Source organism: Oncorhynchus masou, chromosome 24 (assembly GCF_036934945.1).
Source record: "Oncorhynchus masou masou isolate Uvic2021 chromosome 24, UVic_Omas_1.1, whole genome shotgun sequence".
In the NCBI taxonomy this organism is placed as follows: Eukaryota; Metazoa; Chordata; class Actinopteri; order Salmoniformes; family Salmonidae; genus Oncorhynchus; species Oncorhynchus masou.
The window spans coordinates 16,116,433-16,140,005 of NC_088235.1; the positions used below are offsets into that span (position 1 = coordinate 16,116,433).

The 23,573-nt window shown below is 43.7% G+C and overlaps 1 protein-coding gene across 1 annotated transcript in view; it reads left to right on the plus strand.

Moving 5' to 3' along the window:
- The window catches only part of LOC135511864 (neurexin-1a-like), a 918,691-nt gene that overhangs the window by 265,587 nt on the left and 629,531 nt on the right, over nt 1-23,573 (plus strand). Inside the window, exons 7-9 of the mRNA XM_064933362.1 lie at nt 2,496-2,657; nt 22,399-22,665; nt 22,832-22,997. Of these exons, the coding sequence (XP_064789434.1) occupies nt 2,496-2,657; nt 22,399-22,665; nt 22,832-22,997 (595 nt within the window). The remainder of the gene's footprint in view (nt 1-2,495; nt 2,658-22,398; nt 22,666-22,831; nt 22,998-23,573) is intronic.

A 23,573-nucleotide genomic window follows, 5' to 3' on the forward strand; every position in this document is an offset into this window, starting at 1 on the left:
GCATCCTACCAACACACCAGCTCTCTAGATGTGTTTCTGCTCACAGCATCCCACCAACACATTAGATATCTAGATGTGTTCCTGCTCACAACATCCTACCAACACACTAGCTCTATAGATGTGTTCCTGCTCACAGCATCCCACCAACATATTAGCTCTCTAGCTGTGTTTCTGCTCACAGCATCCCACCAACATATTAGCTCTCTAGATGTGTTCCTGCTCACAACATTCTACCAACACACTAGCTCTATAGATGTGTTCCTGCTCACAGCGTCCTACCAAAACACTAGCTCTCTAGATGTGTTCCTGCTCACATCATCCTACCAACACACCAGCTCTCTAGATGTGTTCCTGCTCACAGCATCCTACCAAAACACTAGCTCTCTAGATTTTTTCCTGCTCACATCATCCTACCAACACACCATCTCTCTAGATGTGTTCCTGCTCACAGCATCCTAACAACACACTAGCTCTCTAGATGTGTTCCTGCTCACATGGTAGTGGATTGTTTATTTTGAAACACCACACCGACAAAGAGATTTCAAAAAATTGTATAGATAATTTGAGTAATGTTAAATTTGAATTGATTTGTCAAAACATTAAGAATGCATAATGAAAGTGTATGCTCAACAGGGGAATCCAATCTCCATTATCCTTCTCATTTTGTGTCAGGGTCTTCTTTGCTTTGTCTCATTGCAGTAAAGTGATCCTAAAGTCCATCAATAAGACCTAAATTGAGGTACAGCACTGTAAGATGAGATCCTGACCACCGTCAGGGATTGGTCGGAATCGTGGTCCAAAACCTGAAAATCATGAAAATAGTCCAATGAAAATGATTATATAATTAACCCAAAGCATCCAAAGATAAAGAATAACGATCTGAAGGACTTTCGTTAAAGAGGGTCAACTGATGTGCTTTAGGCATTCTCTCTTATTAACCATTTGTTTTCTGTCAGTTATACCATGTCAGAGGGGTGTGGGGTTGTTGATGCCTACCCAGGGCAGTCCAGTCTACATGGACAGTCCCATGTAGACCATTGGGATTCATGGAGCGATCCAATACGAGCTAGCTCACTTCCACTGTGGGAGCATATTCACTAGTCTTCCTTAGTCTGTTTTTTTTTTTCTTGTAAAAATAACTTATTTTGCCCCTTTTTACTCTATGTTACTAACATGCTTTGAAAAACAACTAACATGTCATTCATGGAATGTGTCATACTACTAACCAATATATATTTTTAACAACAACAACAATGTGCTAACTTTTGGTAGTTAACCATCATCTCTTTTTTGAGTAACTATCGTTATTCTGTTGACAGTTTTTCATTTCCTTTCTCCCCCCTTTTCCACAAAGCACTCAGGCATTGGACACGCTATGGTAAACAAACTCCATTGTTCGGTAGATATCATTCTAATTGTTTCTTAGTTTGGGTTTGCCGTGTGTTTCTTTTCTATCTTTTCTTACTGTAGACGTCATTAACAAAAAAAGGGGAACTGCGGTTGGTACTCTTTCTGCTTACCTTTTGACCTCCTTTTTATTTTGACACTATTTTCATCCGTTGGTTGGATTTCACCACTTCCTGTTATTTTCACTTCATGTATCCTGTCCAATCACACGTTTCAAGCCTTTTGCATCAAGCAGTGGTTATCAAAGGAGGACCAATGTCTGTCTCCTGCCTGGCTGGCCGGATGCTCATTGGCTCAGCCAGTGATGTATTTCCCATGCACTCTGAATGCTGCTCTGTTGCGCTGCACATGCTCATACTACCCACTATTCGTCCAGGGCAGCGGTCGTTTTCATTGGTGCTTTTTCTTCTGGTCCTTGCTGGTGATTTTTCATCATCTGCTTCTGCATGCATCCGACACGAGCGCAAAGTGTCAGATTAAATCGATTAGCAAACACTATCTTGGGAAATGTTTATTTTGTGTGTTTGCATGCAAAAAGAAAATACTAAAATGCCTTACTTTTGTATTTCTGAAAAAAGAAATTCTGGTATGTCATTAACCAAACGCTAAACACGTGGTTGTGGCTTCTACTTGCTTGTTACTTTCTAGATGTAACCCACTTGCACGCTATAGTTATTTTTTTTCTGAAAACAAACTGCTGATGAACTTTTACTAATATGTAAACTTGGCAAAACTAACCTAGATAACATTCTACTAACACTACTTTTGTGTCTGCTGAAATTACTTTGAGTTGCAGTAGGGGCTAACTTACTAACACACTTAGTCTGGGGCAACTAAATAACTCCCTAGCTAACTCACTTTATCATTCCCTTGGAGGGCTAGACATCTACTTCTCAAACTACTAATCCTAAACTGGACAGAATAAACCAAAAACAAGAAAATAAAAAAAAACAGACATGAAAATGGGTTTCTACAATCTTTACCAAACATCTATAGTAGAACAATTATGTGGCAAAAAAACACTGGAATGAGAGCTCTGATAGGCTATCAGAGAATAGCGTGTCCTTTCCCTGTGCTTTGTTGTCTAGGTAACTATATCCGTGGATGGGATACTGACCACCACAGGGTATACTCAAGAAGACTACACCATGCTAGGCTCCGACGACTTTTTCTATGTTGGCGGGAGTCCGAGCACGGCTGACCTGCCTGGATCACCTGTTAGCAACAACTTTATGGGTTGTCTGAAAGAGGTAAACACCCACACGCTGCACAGTGCGCTCAGGGTACAGGGAGTGGGCATCACAACACACACTGCACAGTGCTCTCAGGGTACAGGGAGTGGGCATCACAACACACACTGCACAGTGCTCTCAGGGTACCGTGAGTGGGCATCACAACACACACTGCACAGTGCTCTCAGGGTACAAGGAGTGGGCATCACACCACACACTGCACAGTGCTCTCAGGGTACAAGGAGTGGGCATCACACCACACACTGCACAGTGCTCTCAGGGTACAGGGAGTGGGCATCACACCACACACTGCACAGTGCTCTCAGGGTACAGGGAGTGGGCATCACACCACACACTGCACAGTGCTCTCGGTGTACAGGGATTGGGCATCACACCACACACTGCACAGTGCTCTCAGGGTACAGGGAGTGGGCATCACACCACACACTGCACAGTGCTCTCAGGGTACAATGAGTGGGCATCACACCACACACTGCACAGTGCTCTCAGGGTACAGGGAGTGGGCATCACACCACACACAGTACAGTGCTCTCAGGGTACAGAGAGTGGGCATCACACCACACACTGCACAGTGCTCTCGGTGTACAGGGATTGGGCATCACACCACACACTGCACAGTGCTCTCAGGGTACAGGGAGTGGGCATCACACCACACACTGCACAGTGCTCTCAGGGTACAAGGAGTGGGCATCACACCACACACTGCACAGTGCTCTCAGGGTACAGGGAGTGGGCATCACACCACACACAGTACAGTGCTCTCAGGGTACAGTACATCACTGTGAACGCGCAAGAATGTACTTTGTGGAAGTTTTTTGTTTGAGCCATCAGTTGTGTTGTGAGAAGGTAGGGCTGGTTTACAGAAGATAGCCCTAATTGTAGTTGTGTCAGATTGGCCAGATAGGGAACCTATCTCCCAACCTCATAACTAGCTATCAAGAAGCCATTTCAGTCTATCAATCAAGTTAGAGTAACTAACTTGTCTTACTAGCTTACCTGGCATGCCTGGTTGGTAGACGTTCGAAAAGCAAGAGATAACGCACTGAATTAATGACCTGAATAATGTACTGAATAAGTCTCACATTCCTTTATATATTTTACCCAGAGCTTAGCAGAGAAGCATTTTTTGCTTCTTAAAAAAAAGTCAGAATGATACAGAATGCTCAAGAGGGATGCTTAGATATGTGGACAAATATACATATTTTGTTTTACATAAAGTTAAGCACAATGATTATAGCTGTAGATTGCAGGAAAAAAGCTGTGTCAGTTGTTTGAAAAACCACACCCCTCTGGACCACCCCCAGTCATCCTCACATATATTGTTCCCCCCAGATTTTTGGGGTTCATGATGTTCCTTGTTTTATTAAGTCAGTGCAAAATCTGTCCCAACACTCCATATATCTCCCTGTCATACCTCCGAGGGGGTGTTCCTGCCGAGACAAATGTGTTTTCAGAACCTAAAGCAAAAGTTCTAAATCGGTTACAACATATTTTGGTGAACACACATGCTATATATATATATATATGTGTGTTACAATCAAAAGATAGACGCAGTGCCGTTTCTGTAATATCAGGATCTGTCAATTCAATATCTGACAGTTCTCTGTAGTTTCCAAAGAGGCTTCGTAATAATATTATACATATTGAAGATATTCATCCATCCTGGACCATGCTGATGAAGGGAGTTGTTTCAATTTTCCCTTTCTACGTTATTTTCTGCTTAATACTACATTGGCTGCTTAATGGGATGCTGACCCCAACAATATTTTCACATCAGCGGCCACCAATGAATACAGTCTACTCTCGAGACATGACATCAGCAGCCACCATGGAATACAGTCTACTCTCGAGACATGACATCAGCAGCCACCATGGAATACAGTCTACTCTCGAGACATGACATCAGCAGCCACCAAGGAATACAGTCTACTCTCGAGACATGACATCAGCAGCCACCAATGAATACAGTCTACTCTCGAGACATGACATCAGCAGCCACCAATGAATACAGTCTACTCTCGAGACATGACATCAGCAGCCACCATGGAAAACAGTCTACTCTCGAGACATAACATCAGCAGCCACCAATGAATACAGTCTACTCTCGAGACGTGACATCAGCAGCCACCAATGAATACAGTCTACTCTCGAGACATGACATCAGCAACCACCAATGAATACAGTCTACTCTCGAGACATGACATCAGCAGCCACCAATGAATACAGTCTACTCTCGAGACATGACATCAGCAACCACCAATGAATACAGTCTACTCTCGAGACATGACATCAGCAGCCACCAATGAATACAGTCTACTCTCGAGACATGACATCCGCAGCCACCAATGAATACAGTCTACTCTCGAGACATGACATCAGCAGCCACCATGGAAAACAGTCTACTCTCGAGACGTGACATCAGCAGCCACCAATGAATACAGTCTTCTCTCGAGACGTGACATCAGCAGCCACCAATGAATACAGTCTACTCTCGAGACATGACATCAGCAACCACCAATGAATACAGTCTACTCTCGAGACATGACATCAGCAGCCACCAAGGAATACAGTCTACTCTCGAGACATGACATCAGCAGCCACCAATGAATACAGTCTACTCTCGAGACATGACATCCGCAACCACCAATGAATACAGTCTACTCTCAAGACGTGACATCAGCAGCCACCAATGAATACAGTCTACTCTCGAGACGTGACATCAGCAGCCACCAATGAATACAGTCTACTCTCGAGACATGACATCAGCAGCCACCAATGAATACAGTCTACTCTCGAGAAATGACATCAGCAAACACCAATGAATACAGTCTACTCTCGAGACATGACATCAGCAGCCACCAATGAATACAGTCTACTCTCGAGACATGACATCAGCAGCCACCAATGAATACAGTCTACTCTCGAGACATGACATCAGCAAACACCAATGAATACAGTCTACTCTCGAGACATGACATCAGCAGCCACCAATGAATACAGTCTACTCTCGAGACATGACATCAGCAGCCACCAATGAATACAGTCTACTCTCGAGACATGACATCAGCAGCCACCAATGAATACAGTCTACTCTCGAGACATGACATCAGCAGCCACCATGGAATACAGTCTACTCTCGAGACATGACATCAGCAGCCACCAATGAATACAGTCTACTCTCGAGACATGAAATCAGCAGCCACCAATGAATACAGTCTACTCTCGAGACATGACATCAGCAGCCACCAATGAATACAGTCTACTCTCGAGACATGACATCAGCAGCCACCAATGAATACAGTCTACTCTCGAGACATGACATCAGCAGCCACCAATGAATACAGTCTACTCTCGAGACGTGACATCAGCAGCCACCAATGAATACAGTCTACTCTCGAGACGTGACATCAGCAGCCACCAATGAATACAGTCTACTCTCGAGACATGACATCAGCAGCCACCAATGAATGCAGTCTACTCTCGAGACGTGACATCAGCAGCCACCAATGAATACAGTCTACTCTCGAGACATGACATCAGCAACCACCAATGAATACAGTCTACTCTCGAGACATGACATCAGCAGCCACCAAGGAATACAGTCTACTCTCGAGACATGACATCAGCAGCCACCAATGAATACAGTCTACTCTCGAGACATGACATCCGCAACCACCAATGAATACAGTCTACTCTCAAGACATGACATCAGCAAACACCAATGAATACAGTCTACTCTCGAGACATGACATCAGCAGCCACCAATGAATACAGTCTACTCTCGAGACATGACATCAGCAGCCACCAATGAATACAGTCTACTCTCGAGACATGACATCAGCAGCCACCAATGAATACAGTCTACTCTCGAGACATGACATCAGCAGCCACCATGGAATACAGTCTACTCTCGAGACATGACATCAGCAGCCACCAATGAATACAGTCTACTCTCGAGACATGACATCAGCAGCCACCAATGAATACAGTCTACTCTCGAGACGTGACATCAGCAGCCACCAATGAATACAGTCTACTCTCGAGACATGACATCAGCAGCCACCAATGAATACAGTCTACTCTCGAGACATGACATCAGCAGCCACCAATGAATACAGTCTACTCTCGAGACATGACATCAGCAGCCACCAATGAATACAGTCTACTCTCGAGACATGACATCAGCAGCCACCAATGAATACAGTCTACTCTCGAGACATGACATCAGCAGCCACCAATGAATACAGTCTACTCTCGAGACATGACATCAGCAGCCACCAATGAATACAGTCTACTCTCGAGACGTGACATCACCTCCCATTCTCTTCCCTCCTCGTCTCTATTTTCTCTATTACTTTTACCACCATCTCAATCCCTCTCTCTCTCTCTCTCTCTCTCTCTCTCTCTCTCTCTCTCTCTCTCTCTCTCTCTCTCTCTCTCTCTCTCTCTCTCTCTCTCTCTCTCTCTCTCTCTCTCTATATATATATATATTCTCCTTTTCTTCTCCTCACCCCAGCCAAGGGTGTCATCCTCATGAAACCTAACAGAAACGTTCTCATGCAACGGAGTCTTAATGAGCAGGGTGCAGACCACATGTCCATGCTCCATCTCTTCCTCGTTAGGGGCTAGAGCTAGTTAGGGGGTTCTATCTCATTAGGGGCATGCGTGTCTTCGTTAGAGGGGTGCTTCTGAGATGATACATGGACCCGCGTCCCAAATGGCATGCTATTGCCATAGAGTTCTGGTCAAAACTAAGGCTCTATGTAGGGAATAGGGTGCCATTTGGGATTCTCACATGGTGTAAACACTGCCATCTGGTTGGTGGTGCCCTCCTCGCAGTCTGCTAGAGTGTGTCCCCAATGACACCCTATTCCCTATGGAATAGGGTAGAGTTTGGGCTGCACAGCTACTCCTGTCAGTCCACCACACCACAGGGGGGCACACTAGAGAAAAACAAAATCATCTTCTGTGTTTTTCTAGGCTGGGATCAAGGCTGGAGTGCTGGCAGTTGGCAGTGATGAATGCTACATATAGTTGCTATGAAGTGTCCCAGAGGAAGAGAGACTAGATGGGATACAGTTTAGTCAAATTGACGTCAAAAGTAGCTAACCCTAACCCTTTTGCTAACATTAACCAAATTCTCTGAACCTGCTACAATCATTATCTTAACCTGCTGCATACATGCTCCTAAATCTACTACAAAAAGTCAACTTTGACAGAAGCTGTATCTTTTCTAGACAAAACCCTGTTCTGTAGGCAATGGTCGCAGGAAGATGACATATGACATATGGTCAAGCAGCAGCAAGTTGCCTTGGCAACGCTTATTAATGACATGTTCCTGTGGTGTAGTTACACTATTCCCACATGCTTCAAGAGGGCCACAATTGTTCCTGTTCCCAAGAAAGCTAAGGTAACTGAGCCAAACAACTACTGCCCCGTAGCACTCACTTCCGTCATCATGAAGTGCTTTGAGAGACTAGTCAAGGATCATATCACCTCCACCCTACCCGACACCCTAGACCCACTCCAATTTGCTTACCACCCCAATAGGTCCACATATGACGCAATCGCAATCACACTGCACACTGCCCTAACCCATCTGGACAAGAGGAATACCTATGTAAGAATGCTGCTCATCGACTACAGTTCAGCATTTAACACCATAGTACCCTCCAAACTCGTCATTAAGCTCGAGACCCCGGGTCTTGACCCCGCCCTGTGCAACTAACGGGCCGCCCCCATGTGGTAAGGGTAGAAAAAAACATCTCCACCCCGCTGATCCTCAACACTGGGGCCCCACAAGAGTGCATTCTCAGCCCTCTCCTGTACTCCCTGTTCATCCATAACTGCGTGGCCATGAACACCTCTAACTCTATCATCAAGTTTGCAGACACTACGGTGGTATTTCCAACTCTGACGAGGCGGCCTACAGGGAGGAGGTGAGGGCCCTCGGAGTGGTGTCAGGAAAATAACTTCATACTCAATGTCAACAAAACAAAGAGATGATCGTGGACTTCAGGAAACCACAGAGGGAGCACCCCCCTATCCCCATCGACGGGACAGTAGTGGAGAAGGTGGAAAGTTTTAAGTTCCTCGGCGTACACATTACGGACAAACTGAAATGGTCCACCCATACAGACAGCATGGTGAAAAAGGCGCAACAGCGTCTCTTCAACCTCAGGAGGCCGAAGAAATTTGGCTTATCATCAAAAACACTCACTACCTTTTACAGATGCACAATCGAGAGCATCCTGTTGGGTTGCATAACAGCCTGCTACAGCAACTGCTCCGCCCACAACCGTAAGGCTGTAGTGAGGTCTGCACAACGCATCACCAGGGGCAATCTACCTGCCCTCCAGGACACCTACAGCACCCGATGTCACAGGAAGGCCAAAAAGATCATCAAGGACAACAACCACCCGAGCCACTGCCTGTTCACCCCGCTATCATCCAGAAGACGAGGTCCGTACAGGTGCATCAAAGCAGGGACCGAGAGACTGAAAAACAGCTTCTATCTCAAGGCCATCAGACTGTTAAACAGCCATCACTAACATTGAGTGGCTGCTGCCAACATACTGAATTAAATCTCGAGCCGTTTTAATAATAAAAAATAGTCACTTTAAACAATGCCACTTTATACAATGTTTGCATACCCTACATTACTCATCTCATATGTATATACTGTACTCTATAACATCTACTGCATCTTGCAAATGCCGTTTGGCATTCGCTCATCCATATATTTATACATACATATTCTTATTCATTCCTTAACACTTGTGTGTATAAGGTAGTTGTTGTGTAATTGTTAGATTACTTGTTCGATGTTACTGCAGGGTTGGAACTAGAAGCACAAGCATTTCACTACACTCGCATTAACATCTGCTAACCATGTGTATGTGACCAATACATTTTGATTTGATTCAATTTTAATTTGACCAACACCAGTCTTAGCTGCTGCTGTACTGTTCTGTTTTCATGCCAAACACCAGTGCAGTAATAGCCTAGACGTCATGGCTCAGTCTGATAAGAAATGAGTGCAGTACCTTTCTCCTGTGACTGTAAGAGAATGGGAGGGACAGAGAGAAAGACAGAGAGGTAGAAAGCAAGTGAGAGTACAAGAGCATGAGAGAGAGTGAAAGAGAGGGAGGGAAGGGAGATAGAGGGGGAGAAGGGATGATATAGGTCTGCCCAAAGATCCTTGGACCTTATGTGTTGACTCAGAGGATCAATTGCCCTTTATTGGCACAGCTTCTCGTCTCCTGGCTCCAGCATTACTAAATCTTCTCCTCTCCTGGCTCCAGCATTACTAGAGCTTCTCCTCTCCTGGCTCCAGCATTACTAAAGCCTCTCCTCTCCTGGCTCCAGCATTACTAAAGCCTCTCCTCTCCTGGCTCCAGCATTACTAAAGCCTCTCCTCTCTTGGCTCCAGCATTACTAAAGCCTCTCCTCTCCTGGCTCCAGCATTACTAAAGCCTCTCCTCTCCTGGCTCCAGCATTACTAAAGCCTCTCCTCTCCTGGCTCCAGCATTACTAAAGCCTCTCCTCTCCTGGCTCCAGCATTACTAAAGCTTCTCCTCTCTTGGCTCCAGCATTACTAAAGCTTCTCCTCTCCTGGCTCCAGCATTACTAAAGCTTCTCCTCTCTTGGCTCCAGCATTACTAAAGCTTCTCCTCTCCTGGCTCCAGCATTACTAAAGCCTCTCCTCTCCTGGCTCCAGCATTACTAAAGCCTCTCCTCTCCTGGCTCCAGCATTACTAAAGCCTCTCCTCTCCTGGCTCCAGCATTACTAAAGCTTCTCCTCTCTTGGCTCCAGCATTACTAAAGCTTCTCCTCTCCTGGCTCCAGCATTACTAAAGCCTCTCCTCTCCTGGCTCCAGCATTACTAAAGCCTCTCCTCTCCTGGCTCCAGCATTACTAAAGCCTCTCCTCTCCTGGCTCCAGCATTACTAAAGCCTCTCCTCTCCTGGCTCCAGCATTACTAAAGCCTCTCCTCTCCTGGCTCCAGCATTACTAAAGCCTCTCCTCTCCTGGCTCCAGCATTACTAAATCTTCTCCTCTCCTGGCTCCAGCATTACTAAAGCTTCTCATCTCCTGGCTCCAGCATTACTAAATCTCTCTCGTCTCCTGGCTCCAGCGTTACTAAAGCCTCTCCTCTCTTGGCTCCAGCATTCCTAAAGCTTCTCCTCTCCTGGCACCAGCGTTACTAAATCTTCTCTTCTCCTGGCTCCAGCATTACTAAATCTTCTCCTCTCCTGGCTCCAGCGTTACTAAATCTCCTCCTCTCCTGGCTCCAGCATTCCTAAATCTTCTCCTCTCCTGGCTCCAGCATTACTAAAGCTTCTCATCTCCTGGCTCCAGCATTACTAAATCTCTCTCGTCTCCTGGCTCCAGCGTTACTAAAGCCTCTCCTCTCTTGGCTCCAGCATTACTAAATCTTCTCCTCTCCTGGCTCCAGCATTACTAAATATTCTCCTCTCCTTGCTCCAGCATTACTAAAGCTTCTCCTTTCTTGGCTCCAGCGTTACTAACTCCTTTCCTTTCCTGGCTCCAGCATTACAAAAGCCTCTCCTCTCTTGGCTCCAGCATTACAAAATCTTCTCCTCTCCTGGCTCCAGCATTGCTAAAGCTTCTCCTCTCCTGACTCCATCGTTACTAAATCCTCTCTCTCTGTATTCTGCAGGCCCTCTCTTCTCTCTCTCTCTCTCTCTCCATCTCTCTCTCTCTTTTCACTCTCTCTCAGCTCCTCTTTAGAGATATCATTCTCTCTCTCCTCCCTACCTACCTCCCTCCACACACACCACTGTCAAGAGAATGTCAAGTTGGTTTTCTTTCTCCCACCAATAGGTGTAATCTATCTTCATGGTGTATCTTTAAACATGGCTTGAAAATTGCACTTGGCTCCGTTACAGATTTCTGAATGACCTAAACTTTTATCAAGCTGTTTTTAAAAGTGTTTCTCAAAGAGATAAGATGAAATATCAAGATGCAAAATATTAGAACTGTATCCAGTTCAGTTAGTTGTCTGTACTAGTGTAGAGTTGTATTGTTATACCGGTTTTGGATTGTCTCACCGTAGGCTTCAGACTGTTCAGATAGAAGTCTATGTACAGATGTACTGTAGGATCTTTATTTGATCACTCTTTTCTTTCTGAAACTTTCCCTGTACAGCAGTACTGTATTCAACGTTTAAAAAGGCTTGTAACGGTTTGTAATTTCCACTTGAAAATGTTAGACTTGATTTGCCCTAATGATAAATGTATCAACCCTTCCAAAAATATCCATTAAGATCCGACATCTGTACTGTCCTGTAGTGGTCTTCTGTAGATCAATTGGTAGAGCATGTAATGCCAGGATAGGATGTAATACAGTACAGTCACTACTGGAGCACCATAGAGAGAACTACAGTACAGTCACTGCTGAAGCACCATAGAGATAACTACAGTACAGTCACTGCTGGAGCACCATAGAGAGAACTACAGTACAGTCACTGCTGAAGCACCGTAGAGAGAACTACAGTACAGTCACTGCTGAAGCACCGTAGAGACAACTACAATACAGTCACTGCTGAAGCACCGTAGAGACAACTACAATACAGTCACTGCTGAAGCACCGTAGAGACAACTACAATACAGTCACTGCTGAAGCACCATAGATATAACTACAATACAGTCACTGCTGAAGCACCGTAGAGACAACTACAATACAGTCACTGCTGAAGCACCATAGAGACAACTACAATACAGTCATTGCTGAAGCACCTTAAAGACAACTACAATACAGTCACTGCTGAATCACCGTAGAGACAACTACAATACAGTCACTGCTGAAGCACCGTAGAGACAACTACAATACAGTCACTGCTGAAGCACCATAGAGACAACTACAGTACAGTCACTGCTGAAGCACCATAGAGACAACTAGAATACAGTCACTGCTGAAGCACCGTAGAGACAACTACAGTACAGTCACTGCTGACGCACCATAGAGACAACTACAGTACAGTCACTGCTGAAGCACCGTAGAGACAACTACTATACAGTCACTGCTGAAGCACCATAGAGACAACTACTATACAGTCACTGCTGAAACACTGTAGAGACAACTACTATACAGTCACTGCTGAAGCACCGTAGAGACAACTACAGTACAGTCACTGCTGAAGCACCGTAGAGACAACTACATTACAGTCACTGCTGAAGCACCGTAGAGACAACTACAATACAGTCACTGCTGAAGCACCATAGAGACAACAACAGTACAGTCACTGCTGAAGCACCATAGAGACAACTACAATACAGTCACTGCTGAAGCACCGTAGAGACAACTACAATACAGTCACTGCTGAAGCACCGTAGATATAACTACAATACAGTCACTGCTGAAGCACCGTAGAGACAACTACAATACAGTCACTGCTGAAGCACCGTAGAGACAACTACAATACAGTCACTGCTGAAGCACCATAGATATGACTACAATACAGTCACTGCTGAAGCACCATAGAGACAACTACAATACAGTCATTGCTGAAGCACCTTAAAGACAACTACAATACAGTCACTGCTGAATCACCGTAGAGACAACTACAATACAGTCACTGCTGAAGCACCATAGAGACAACTACAATACAGTCATTGCTGAAGCACCTTAAAGACAACTACAATACAGTCATTGCTGAAGCACCTTAAAGACAACTACAATACAGTCACTGCTGAATCACCGTAGAGACAACTACAATACACAGTCACTGCTGAAGCACCATAGAGACAACTACAATACAGTCATTGCTGAAGCACCTTAAAGACAACTACAATACAGTCATTGCTGAAGCACCTTAAAGACAACTACAATACAGTCACTGCTGAATCACCGTAGAGACAACTACAATACAGTCACTGCTGAAGCACCGTAGAGACAACTACAATACAGTCACTGCTGAAGCACCATAGAGACAACTACAGTACAGTCACTGCTGAAGCACCGTAGAGACAACTACAATACAGTCACTGCTGAAGCACCGTAGAGACAACTACAATACAGTCACTGCTGAAGCACCATAGAGACAACTACAGTACAGTCACTGCTGAAGCACCGTAGAGACAACTACAGTACAGTCACTGCTGAAGCACCATAGAGACAACTACAGTACAGTCACTGCTGAATCACCGTAGAGACAACTACAATACAGTCACTGCTGAAGCACCATAGAGACAACTACAGTACAGTCACTGCTGAAGCACCATAGAGACAACTACAGTACAGTCACTGCTGAAGCACCATAGAGACAACTACAGTACAGTCACTGCTGAATCACCGTAGAGACAACTACAATACAGTCACTGCTGAAGCACCGTAGAGACAACTACAATACAGTCACTGCTGAAGCACCATAGAGACAACTACAGTACAGTCACTGCTGAAGCACCGTAGAGACAACTACTATACAGTCACTGCTGAAGCACCGTGGAGACAACTACAGTACAGTCACTGCTGGAGCACCGTAGAGACAACTACAATACAGTCACTGCTGATGCACCATAGACACAGCTACAGTACAGTCACTGCTGAAGCACCGTAGAGACAACTACAGTACAGTCACTGCTGAAGCACCGTAGAGACAACTACAATACAGTCACTGCTGAAGCACCATAGACACAGCTACAGTACAGTCACTGCTGAAGCACCATAGAGACAACTACTATGCAGTCACTGCTGAAGCACCATAGAGACAACTACTATACAGTCACTGCTGAAACACTGTAGAGACAACTACTATACAGTCACTGCTGAAGCACCGTAGAGACAACTACAATACAGTCACTACTGAAGCACCGTAGAGACAACTACAGTACAGTCACTGCTGAAGCACCGTAGAGACAACTACATTACAGTCACTGCTGAAGCACCGTAGAGACAACTACAATACAGTCACTGCTGAAGCACCATAGAGACAACAACAGTACAGTCACTGCTGAAGCACCATAGAGACAACTACTATGCAGTCACTGCTGAAGCACCATAGAGACAACAACAGTACAGTCATTGCTGAAGCACCGTAGAGACAACTACAATACAGTCACTGCTGAAGCACCGTAGAGACATCTACAATACAGTCACTACTGAAGCACCGTAGAGACAACTACAGTACAGTCACTGCTGAAGCACCGTAGAGACAACTACATTACAGTCACTGCTGAAGCACCGTAGAGACAACTACTATACAGTCACTGCTGAAGCACCGTAGAGACAACTACTATACAGTCACTGCTGAAGCACCATAGAGACAACTACAATACAGTCACTACGGAAGCACCGTAGAGACAACTACAATACAGTCACTACTGAAGCTCTGAAGAGACAACCTTTCACTAATGAAGCTCTGTAGAGACAACTACTGTAGTCACTACTGAAGCACCTTAGAGACAACTACAGTACAGTCACTACTGAAGCTCTGTAGAGACAACTACAGTACAGTCACTACTGAAGGACCACAGAGACAACTACGGTATAGTCACTACAAAAGGTCTGTAGAGACAACTAGACTTGTCTAATTTTCATGTGCTGCCCTGCACTGCTCTGTGGATTTCACCCCAAAATAACATATAAATAGGTAAATTGCTGCTGTTCACTGAGAAATACAACAAACAAACACACAGACACATAAACAAAGCTCCTTACTAACATGCTCCCACCTGATCCAAGCCTGTTTTCAGGTGAATGCCAAGCATAACAAGGAAACAACAGCATTGTTGTCCCATCAGTAAGACACATGCAGTTGTATTTTGTTTTTCAACTTGGTCCTTACAGAGAGAGAGAGAGAGAGAGAGAGAGAGAGAGAGAGAGAGAGAGAGAGAGAGAGAGAGAGAGAGAGAGAGAGAGAGAGAGAGAGAGAGAGAGAGAGAGAGAGAGAGAGACAGAGAGAGAGAGAGAGAGAGAGAGAGAGAGAGAGACACAGAGAGAGAGACACAGAGAGAGAGACAGAGAGAGAGACAGAGAGAGAGAGAGAGAGAGAGAGAGAGAGAGAGAGAGAGAGAGAGAGAGAGAGAGAGAGAGACACAGAGAGAGAGACAGAGAGAGAGACAGAGAGAGAGAGAGAGAGAGAGAGAGAGAGAGAGAGAGAGAGAGAGAGAGAGAGAGAGAGAGAGAGAGAGAGAGAGAGATGCTCATCAGAATAACATTTATACCATTCACAGACAAAGTGACACTTTATAATTGGGTTAATACAGTTGCTGGCACTCCCGAGGGTGACACTGATTGGGTTTACACTGCAGAAGGGTGAGAAATGGATTGGCTTTATACTCCAGAAGTGTAACACTGATTGGGTTTACACTCCAGAAGGGTGACACTGATTGACTTTATACTCCAGAAGGGTAACACAGATTGGGTTTACACTCCAAAGGAAACATTTTAAAGTGCCAGGAACAGTGTCATGTCATATAGATTAGATGAAGATTATGTCACAGAATTTCTCCACACTTATTTTCCTAACATTATAACTTTTCTGTTGTTCACTCTTTTCTGTTTGTTGAGATACAGTGTTACAGTGCCTTGCGAAAGTATTCGGCCCCCTTGAACTTTGCGACCTTTTGCCACATTTCAGGCTTCAAACATAAAGATATAAAACTGTATTTTTTTGTGAAGAATCAACAACAAGTGGGACACAATCATGAAGTGGAACGACATTTATTTTATATTTCAAACCTTTTTAACAAATCAAAAACTGAAAAATTGGGTGTGCAAAATTATTCAGCCCCTTTACTTTCAGTGCAGCAAACTCTCTCCAGAAGTTCAGTGAGGATCTCTGAATGATCCAATGTTGACCTAAATGGCTAATGATGATAAATACAATCCACCTGTGTGTAATCAAGTCTCCGTATAAATGCACCTGCACTCTGATAGTCTCAGAGGTCCGTTAAAAGCGCAGAGAGCATCATGAAGAACAAGGAACACACCAGGCAGGTCCGAGATACTGTTGTGAAGAAATTTAAAGCTGGATTTGGATACAAAAATAATTCCCAAGCTTTAAACATCCCAAGGAGCACTGTGCAAGCGATAATATTGAAATGGAAGGAGTATCAGACCACTGCAAATGTACCAAGACCTGGCCGTCCCTCTAAACTTTCAGCTCATACAAGGAGAAGACTGATCAGAGATGCAGCCAAGAGGCCCATGATCACTCTGGATGAACTGCAGAGATCTACAGCTGAGGTGGGAGACTCTGTCCATAGGACAACAATCAGTCGTATATTGCACAAATCTGGCCTTTATGGAAGAGTGGCAAGAAGAAAGCCATAAAGATATCCATAAAAACTGTCATTTAAAGTTTGCCACAAGCCACCTGGGAGACACACCAAACATGTGGAAGAAGGTGCTCTGGTCAGATGAAACCAAAATTGAACTTTTTGGCAACAATGCAAAACGTTATGTTTGGCGTAAAAGCAACACAGCTCATCACCCTGACTACACCATCCCCACTGTCAAACATGGTGGTGGCAGCATCATGGTTTGGGCCTGCTTTTCTTCAGCAGGGACAGGGAAGATGGTTAAAATTGATGGGAAGATGGATGGAGCCAAATACAGGACCATTCTGGAAGAAAACCTGATGGAGTCTGCAAAAGACCTGAGACTGGGACGGAGATTTGTCTTTTAATAACAAGACAATGATCCAAAACATAAAGCAAAATCTACAATGGAATGGTTCAAAAATAAACATATCCAGGTGTTAGAATGGCCAAGTCAAAGTCCAGACCTGAATCCAATCGAGAATCTGTGGAAAGAACTGAAAACTGCTGTTCACAAATGCTCTCCATCCATCCGCACTGAGCTCGAGCTGTTTTGCAAGGAGGAATGGGAAAAAATTTCAGTCTCTCGATGTGCAAAACTGATAGAGACATACCCCAAGCGACTTACAGCTGTAATCGCAGCAAAAGGTGGCGCTACAAAGTATTAATTTAAGGGGGCTGAATAATTTTGCACGCCCAATTTTTCAGTTTTTGATTTGTTAAAAAAGTTTGAAATATCCAATAAATGTCGTTCCACTTCATGATTGTGTCCCACTTGTTGTTGATTCTTCACAAAAAAATACAGTTTTATATCTTTATGTTTGAAGCCTGAAATGTGGCAAAAGGTCGCAAAGTTCAAGGGGGCCGAATACTTTTGCAAGGCACTGTATTTACTGTATTCACAAAGACCTTATAGACTAAGAGTCAGAATCTGTATTCACAAAAAACGTATAGATTAAGAGTCAGAATCTATATTCACAAAACATTTATAGATTAAGAGTCAGAATCTGTATTCACAAAAAATGTATAGATTACGAGTCAGAATCTGTATTCACAAAAAAATTATAGATTAAGAGTCAGAATCTGTATTCACAAAAAAATCTATAGATTAAGAGTCAGAATCTGTATTCACAAAACATTTATAGATTAAGTGTCAGAATCTGTATTCACAAAAAAGGTGTAGATTAATAAGAGTCAGAATCTGTATTCACAAAAAAACGTATAGATTAAGATTCAGCATCTGTGTTCACTAAACCCTTAGATTAAGTCAGAATCTGTATTCACAAAAAATGTATAGATTATAGACTAAAGACCTTATAGACTAAGAGTCAGAATCTGTATTCACAAATAATTTATAGACTAAGTCAGAATCTGTATTCACAAAAATCTTATAGATTAAGTCAGAATCTGTATTCACAAAATCGTTACAGATGAATTCAGAATCTGTATTTACACAACCCTTAAAGATTAAGTCATAATCTCTATTTACAACGACTTTATAGATTAAGAGTCAGAATCTGTATTTACAAAAGTATTATAGATAAAGTCAGAATCTGTAATCAAAGCCCTTGGCTATAAATGAAGTCAATACTATAACACATTTATAATGACCACTTCTTCTACCATGTCTTGGCAACTCTTCCTGTTTCTAATGGTGAATAATGACTAAAAACAACTCTGAGGTGGAGGAAGATAATAGGAAGCTATTGTAGTCTGTGCAGTTTGGGGAGCCATCTACACTACTGTGTGTCTCAAATGGCACCCTATTCCCTACATAATCTAGTACTTTTGACCAACCCACAGTTTTGGTGCCATTTGAGATGCTGACACTGCCATTCATTCTCCTTACACAATATAAAAGATGACACACTGGATTACTGTCTGTGGCATCATTCCAAATGGCATAGAAATCTTTTCAAAGGTAATGCATACTATAGGGGACCGGGTGCCTTATAGGACGCAGATCTTACACTATAAAAAACATACAACACTCTTTGTCTGCTATTATCCTCTTACGATACTTGGTATTTCATTTCAGATACCTCAACAAAGCATAATACAATTGTTCGCTTGGTCAATTTTATTCAGGGCAATACGGTACGTACGATAATGCTTGTCATCAATGTTTGGGGCGGCAGGTAGCCTAGTGGTTAGAGTGTTGGACCAGTAACTGAAAGTGTTTCTAGTTCCAATTCCTGAGCTGACAAGGTAAATATCTGTCGTTCTAACCCCTGAACATGGTAGTTAACCCACTGTTCCTAGACTGTCATTGAAAATAAGAATTTGTTCGTAACTGACTTGCCTAGTTAAATAAAGATAAAACAAATGTTTAGTGGACTTTTATCCCTTCTTAATGGCATTATAGCTTGGTATTTAATGAAGTACTGCTGATTCAGCTTTAGCCTAGCCACTGGTAAAGAGTAGTGCACTTACATAGGAAATAGGGTGCAATTTGGGACGCATGATCTTTAGTCCTCCTGTGAGCTCCTGTTGTGTGTGTGTGTGTGTGTGTGTGTGAGTGTGTGTGTGTGCATGCGTGTGTGTGTGTGTCCACAACAAAAATATTGGTCACCACAAGGTCAAATGCTTTTTCTATGGGGTTTAGGGTTAAGGTTTGAATTAGGGTTTAGGGTTAGGAAATAGGGTTAGTTATAGGGTTTGAGTTTTAGGAGCTAGTGTTGGTTTTAGGGATAGGGTTAGGAGCTAGGGTTAATTGTAGGGTTAGGAGCTAGGGTTGATTTTAGGGGTAGTTTTAGGGTTAGGGTTAGGAGCTTGGGTTAGTTTTAGGGTTAGGTTAGAACGTAGGGTTGGTTTTAGGGTTAGGGCTAGAAGCTAGGGTTAGTTTTAGGGTTAAGGTTAGAAGCTAGGGTTAGTTTTAGGGTTAGGAGCTAGGGTTGATTTTGGTGTTAGGGTTAGGGTCTAGGGTTAGTTTTAGGGTTAGGGTTAGGAGCTAGGGTTAGTGTTAGGGGCTAGGGTTGGTTTTAGGGTTAGGAGCTAGGGTTAGTTTTAGGGTTAGGGTTAGGAGCAAACAAGATTTAGGGTTAATGTTAGGTTTTTGGGTTAAGGTTAGGGTTAGAGGTTAAGGAAAATAGGATTTTTAATGGGACTGAATGGTATGTCCCTACAAGGGTTAGGGTGTGTGTGTGTGTGTGTGTGTGTGTGTGTGTGTGTGTGTGTGTGTGTGTGTGTGTGTGTGTGTGTGTGTGTGTGTGTGTGTGTGTGTGTGTGTGTGTGAGTGAGAGATAGAGAGAGCCTAATGAATTTAGATGGCTGTAGATTGGTAGTGGGAGGCACATCCATCATCAGCGGTATATTTTAATCAGGTTTCCTGCTGAGGCCTTAATTAGCGTTTTTACTGCAACACCTGCATTGTGTACAGCTGTTAGCTCTCATCACTCTCTGTCTCTCACTTCTCAAAAACTTTCCTACCTACCTCCCTCCACACAGACCCACATGCTTAGCCACCTCCCTAGAGTACCTACTAACTACATTGTCTACCTACAGTACCAGTGTGTTTTACTGCAACACTTACAAAGTGTACAGATGTTTTCTCTCATCAATCTCCATCTCTTACTTATCAAATACATCCAACAACTCCCTTCCTCCCTCTCACCGACTGACTGACCTACCTACGTAGAATGTCCTGGGGGAACAAGACAGTGGTCTGAAGTTCCTGGGAGAACAAGACAGTGGTCTGAAGTTCCTGGGAGAACAAGACATTGGTCTGAAGTTCCTGGGAGAACAAGACAGTGGTCTGAAGTTCCTGGGGGAACAAGACAGTGGTCTGAAGTTCCTGGGAGAACAAGACAGTGGTCTGAAGTTCCTGGGGGAACAAGACAGTGGTCTGAAGTTCCTGGGAGAACAAGACAGTGGTCTGAAGTTCCTGGGAGAACAAGACAGTGGTCTGAAGTTCCTGGGGGAACAAGACAGTGGTCTGAAGTTCCTGGGAGAACAAGACAGTGGTCTGAAGTTCCTGGGGGAACAAGACAGTGGTCTGAAGTTCCTGGGGGAACAAGACAGTGGTCTGAAGTTCCTGGGAGAACAAGACAGTGGTCTGAAGTTCCTGGGAGAACAAGACAGTGGTCTGAAGTTCCTGGGAGAACAAGACAGTGGTCTGAAGTTCCTGGGAGAACAAGACAGTGGTCTGAAGTTCCTGGGAGAACAAGACAGTGGTCTGAAGTTCCTGGGAGAACAAGACATTGGTCTGAAGTTCCTGGGAGAACAAGACAGTGGTCTGAAGTTCCTGGGAGAACAAGACAGTGGTCTGAAGTTCCTGGGAGAACAAGACAGTGGTCTGAAGTTCCTGGGAGAACAAGACAGTGGTCTGAAGTTCCTGGGAGAACAGACAGTGGTCTGAAGTTCCTGGGAGAACAGACAGTGGTCTGAAGTTCCTGGGAGAACAAGGCAGTGGTCTGAAGTTCCTGGGAGAACAAGACAGTGGTCTGAAGTTCCTGGGAGAACAAGACATTGGTCTGAAGTTCCTGGGAGAACAAACAGTGGTCTGAAGTTCCTGGGAGAACAAGACAGTGGTCTGAAGTTCCTGGGAGAACAAGACAGTGGTCTGAAGTTCCTGGGAGAACAAGACAGTGGTCTGAAGTTCCTGGGAGAACAAGACATTGGTCTGAAGTTCCTGGGAGAACAAGACAGTGGTCTGAAGTTCCTGGGAGAACAAGACAGTGGTCTGAAGTTCCTGGGAGAACAAGGCAGTGGTCTGAAGTTCCTGGGAGAACAAACAGTGGTCTGAAGTTCCTGGGAGAACAAGACAGTGGTCTGTCCTCATTAGTACCAAACATAGCTAACTCCATGAGTGTTCATGTCATTACACAGCACAGTGCTATACAGTAAAGCTAATTGAAAACTAAATAAATGTACCTTTTTACAAAACTATCCACAAAGGTCAATAATATATGATTACTGTAGATAAAAATTCTTAAATTCAATTTTTTCTACATTGATTTCTGAATACATATATTGTTGTAGGTTAAAAAGTCAGTGTTGTGAAATTGCATTTCAATTACATTCAAAGTATGCCCTTTTCAAAAGCTCTGGAAAATATACCATCTTTCAAAGGTTGAGGCTGCAATAGTATATTCTGATACAGGTCTCGATTTACCTCAAGTTAATGTTTACATCAAAAGAGGAAATGACTTATGCTTTTCTCAAAGCGTTTTTACTTCTCCAAGTGATTCGTTTCTGCAAAAATAATTCTGACTGTCACACACATACACTTCCAAACATGGGCTGCATACAACTTAGAACACTTTAAAGTGCACTACCTTTGGCCAGTAGTGCACTATTTAAGGAATATTGCACCATTTCTTGGCATGCACTTCCAAAGACTGGCTGTGTTCTAAGTGGCACCCTAGTTACTATATACAGTAGTGCACTACTTTTGGCCAGATGGATGAACTGTTTCTCCCTTCCCTTCCCCTTTCCTCCCTCCATCAACCTAGGTCGTGTACAAAAACAACGACGTGCGACTCGAGCTGTCCAGGATGGCCAAACTGGGTGATGCCAAGATGAAGGTTCATGGCATTGTGGCTTTCAAATGTGAGAATGTGGCAACCCTTGACCCCATCACCTTCGAGACCCCCGAGTCCTACATAACTCTCAACAAATGGAACGCCAAGAAGACAGGCTCCATCTCCTTTGACTTCCGTACCACAGAGCCCAGCGGGCTTCTCCTCTTCAGCCACGGCAAGCCCAAACAGGCCCCCAAGGTGATTACAATATTATTTTATTAAATACTTTTACAGTTTTTGCTTGTTTTATGATATTATATTCATCATTATTTATTGTTTTATCTTCTTCACTTTTTTACTGTGAGTTGGGATTTTAAATGCTCTTTAAATAAAGTTTGATTTAATTGAATTTAACGATTCCAAGAGCCCCCTGACATTGAAGGTGGACTTCTTTGCCATCGAGATGTTGGACGGACACCTGTATTTACTGCTGGATATGGGGTCCGGGACCACCAAGACCAGGGCCGTCAACAAGAAGGTCAACGATGGGGAGTGGTACCACGTAGACTTCCAACGGGACGGACGATCAGGTAATGATATTTTATTTTGTTGCCTTTGGTGTTATGGATTTTGGAGGGGGCCATAGTGTCTTGATTTGAGTCTTTAATCATTCTAAGGATATCCTGTTCAAATCAAATCAAATTTTATTGGTCACATACACATGGTTAGCAGATGTTAATGCGAGTGTAGCGAAATGCTGTGCTTCTATTTCCGACACGGCACTAATATCTCATAACAAGTAATGTAACAATTTCACAACAACTACCTTATACACGCAGGTGTAAAGGGATGGATACAAATAAGTACATATAAATATATGGACAGGCGATGGCCGCGTGGAATAGGCAAGATGCAGTAGATGGTATAGAGTACAGTGTATACATATGAGATGAGTAATGTAGGGTGGGTAAACATTGAAGGTGTTGAAGGTGACTGGTGATACATTTATTACATCTAATTATTAATTGTTAAAGTACAAGAGATTTGAGTCTGTATGTTGGCAGCAGCCACTCAATGTTAGTGATGATGGCCTTGAGATAGAAGCTGATTTTCAGTCTCTCGGTCCCAGCTTTGATGCACCTGTACTGACCTTGCCTTCTGGATGA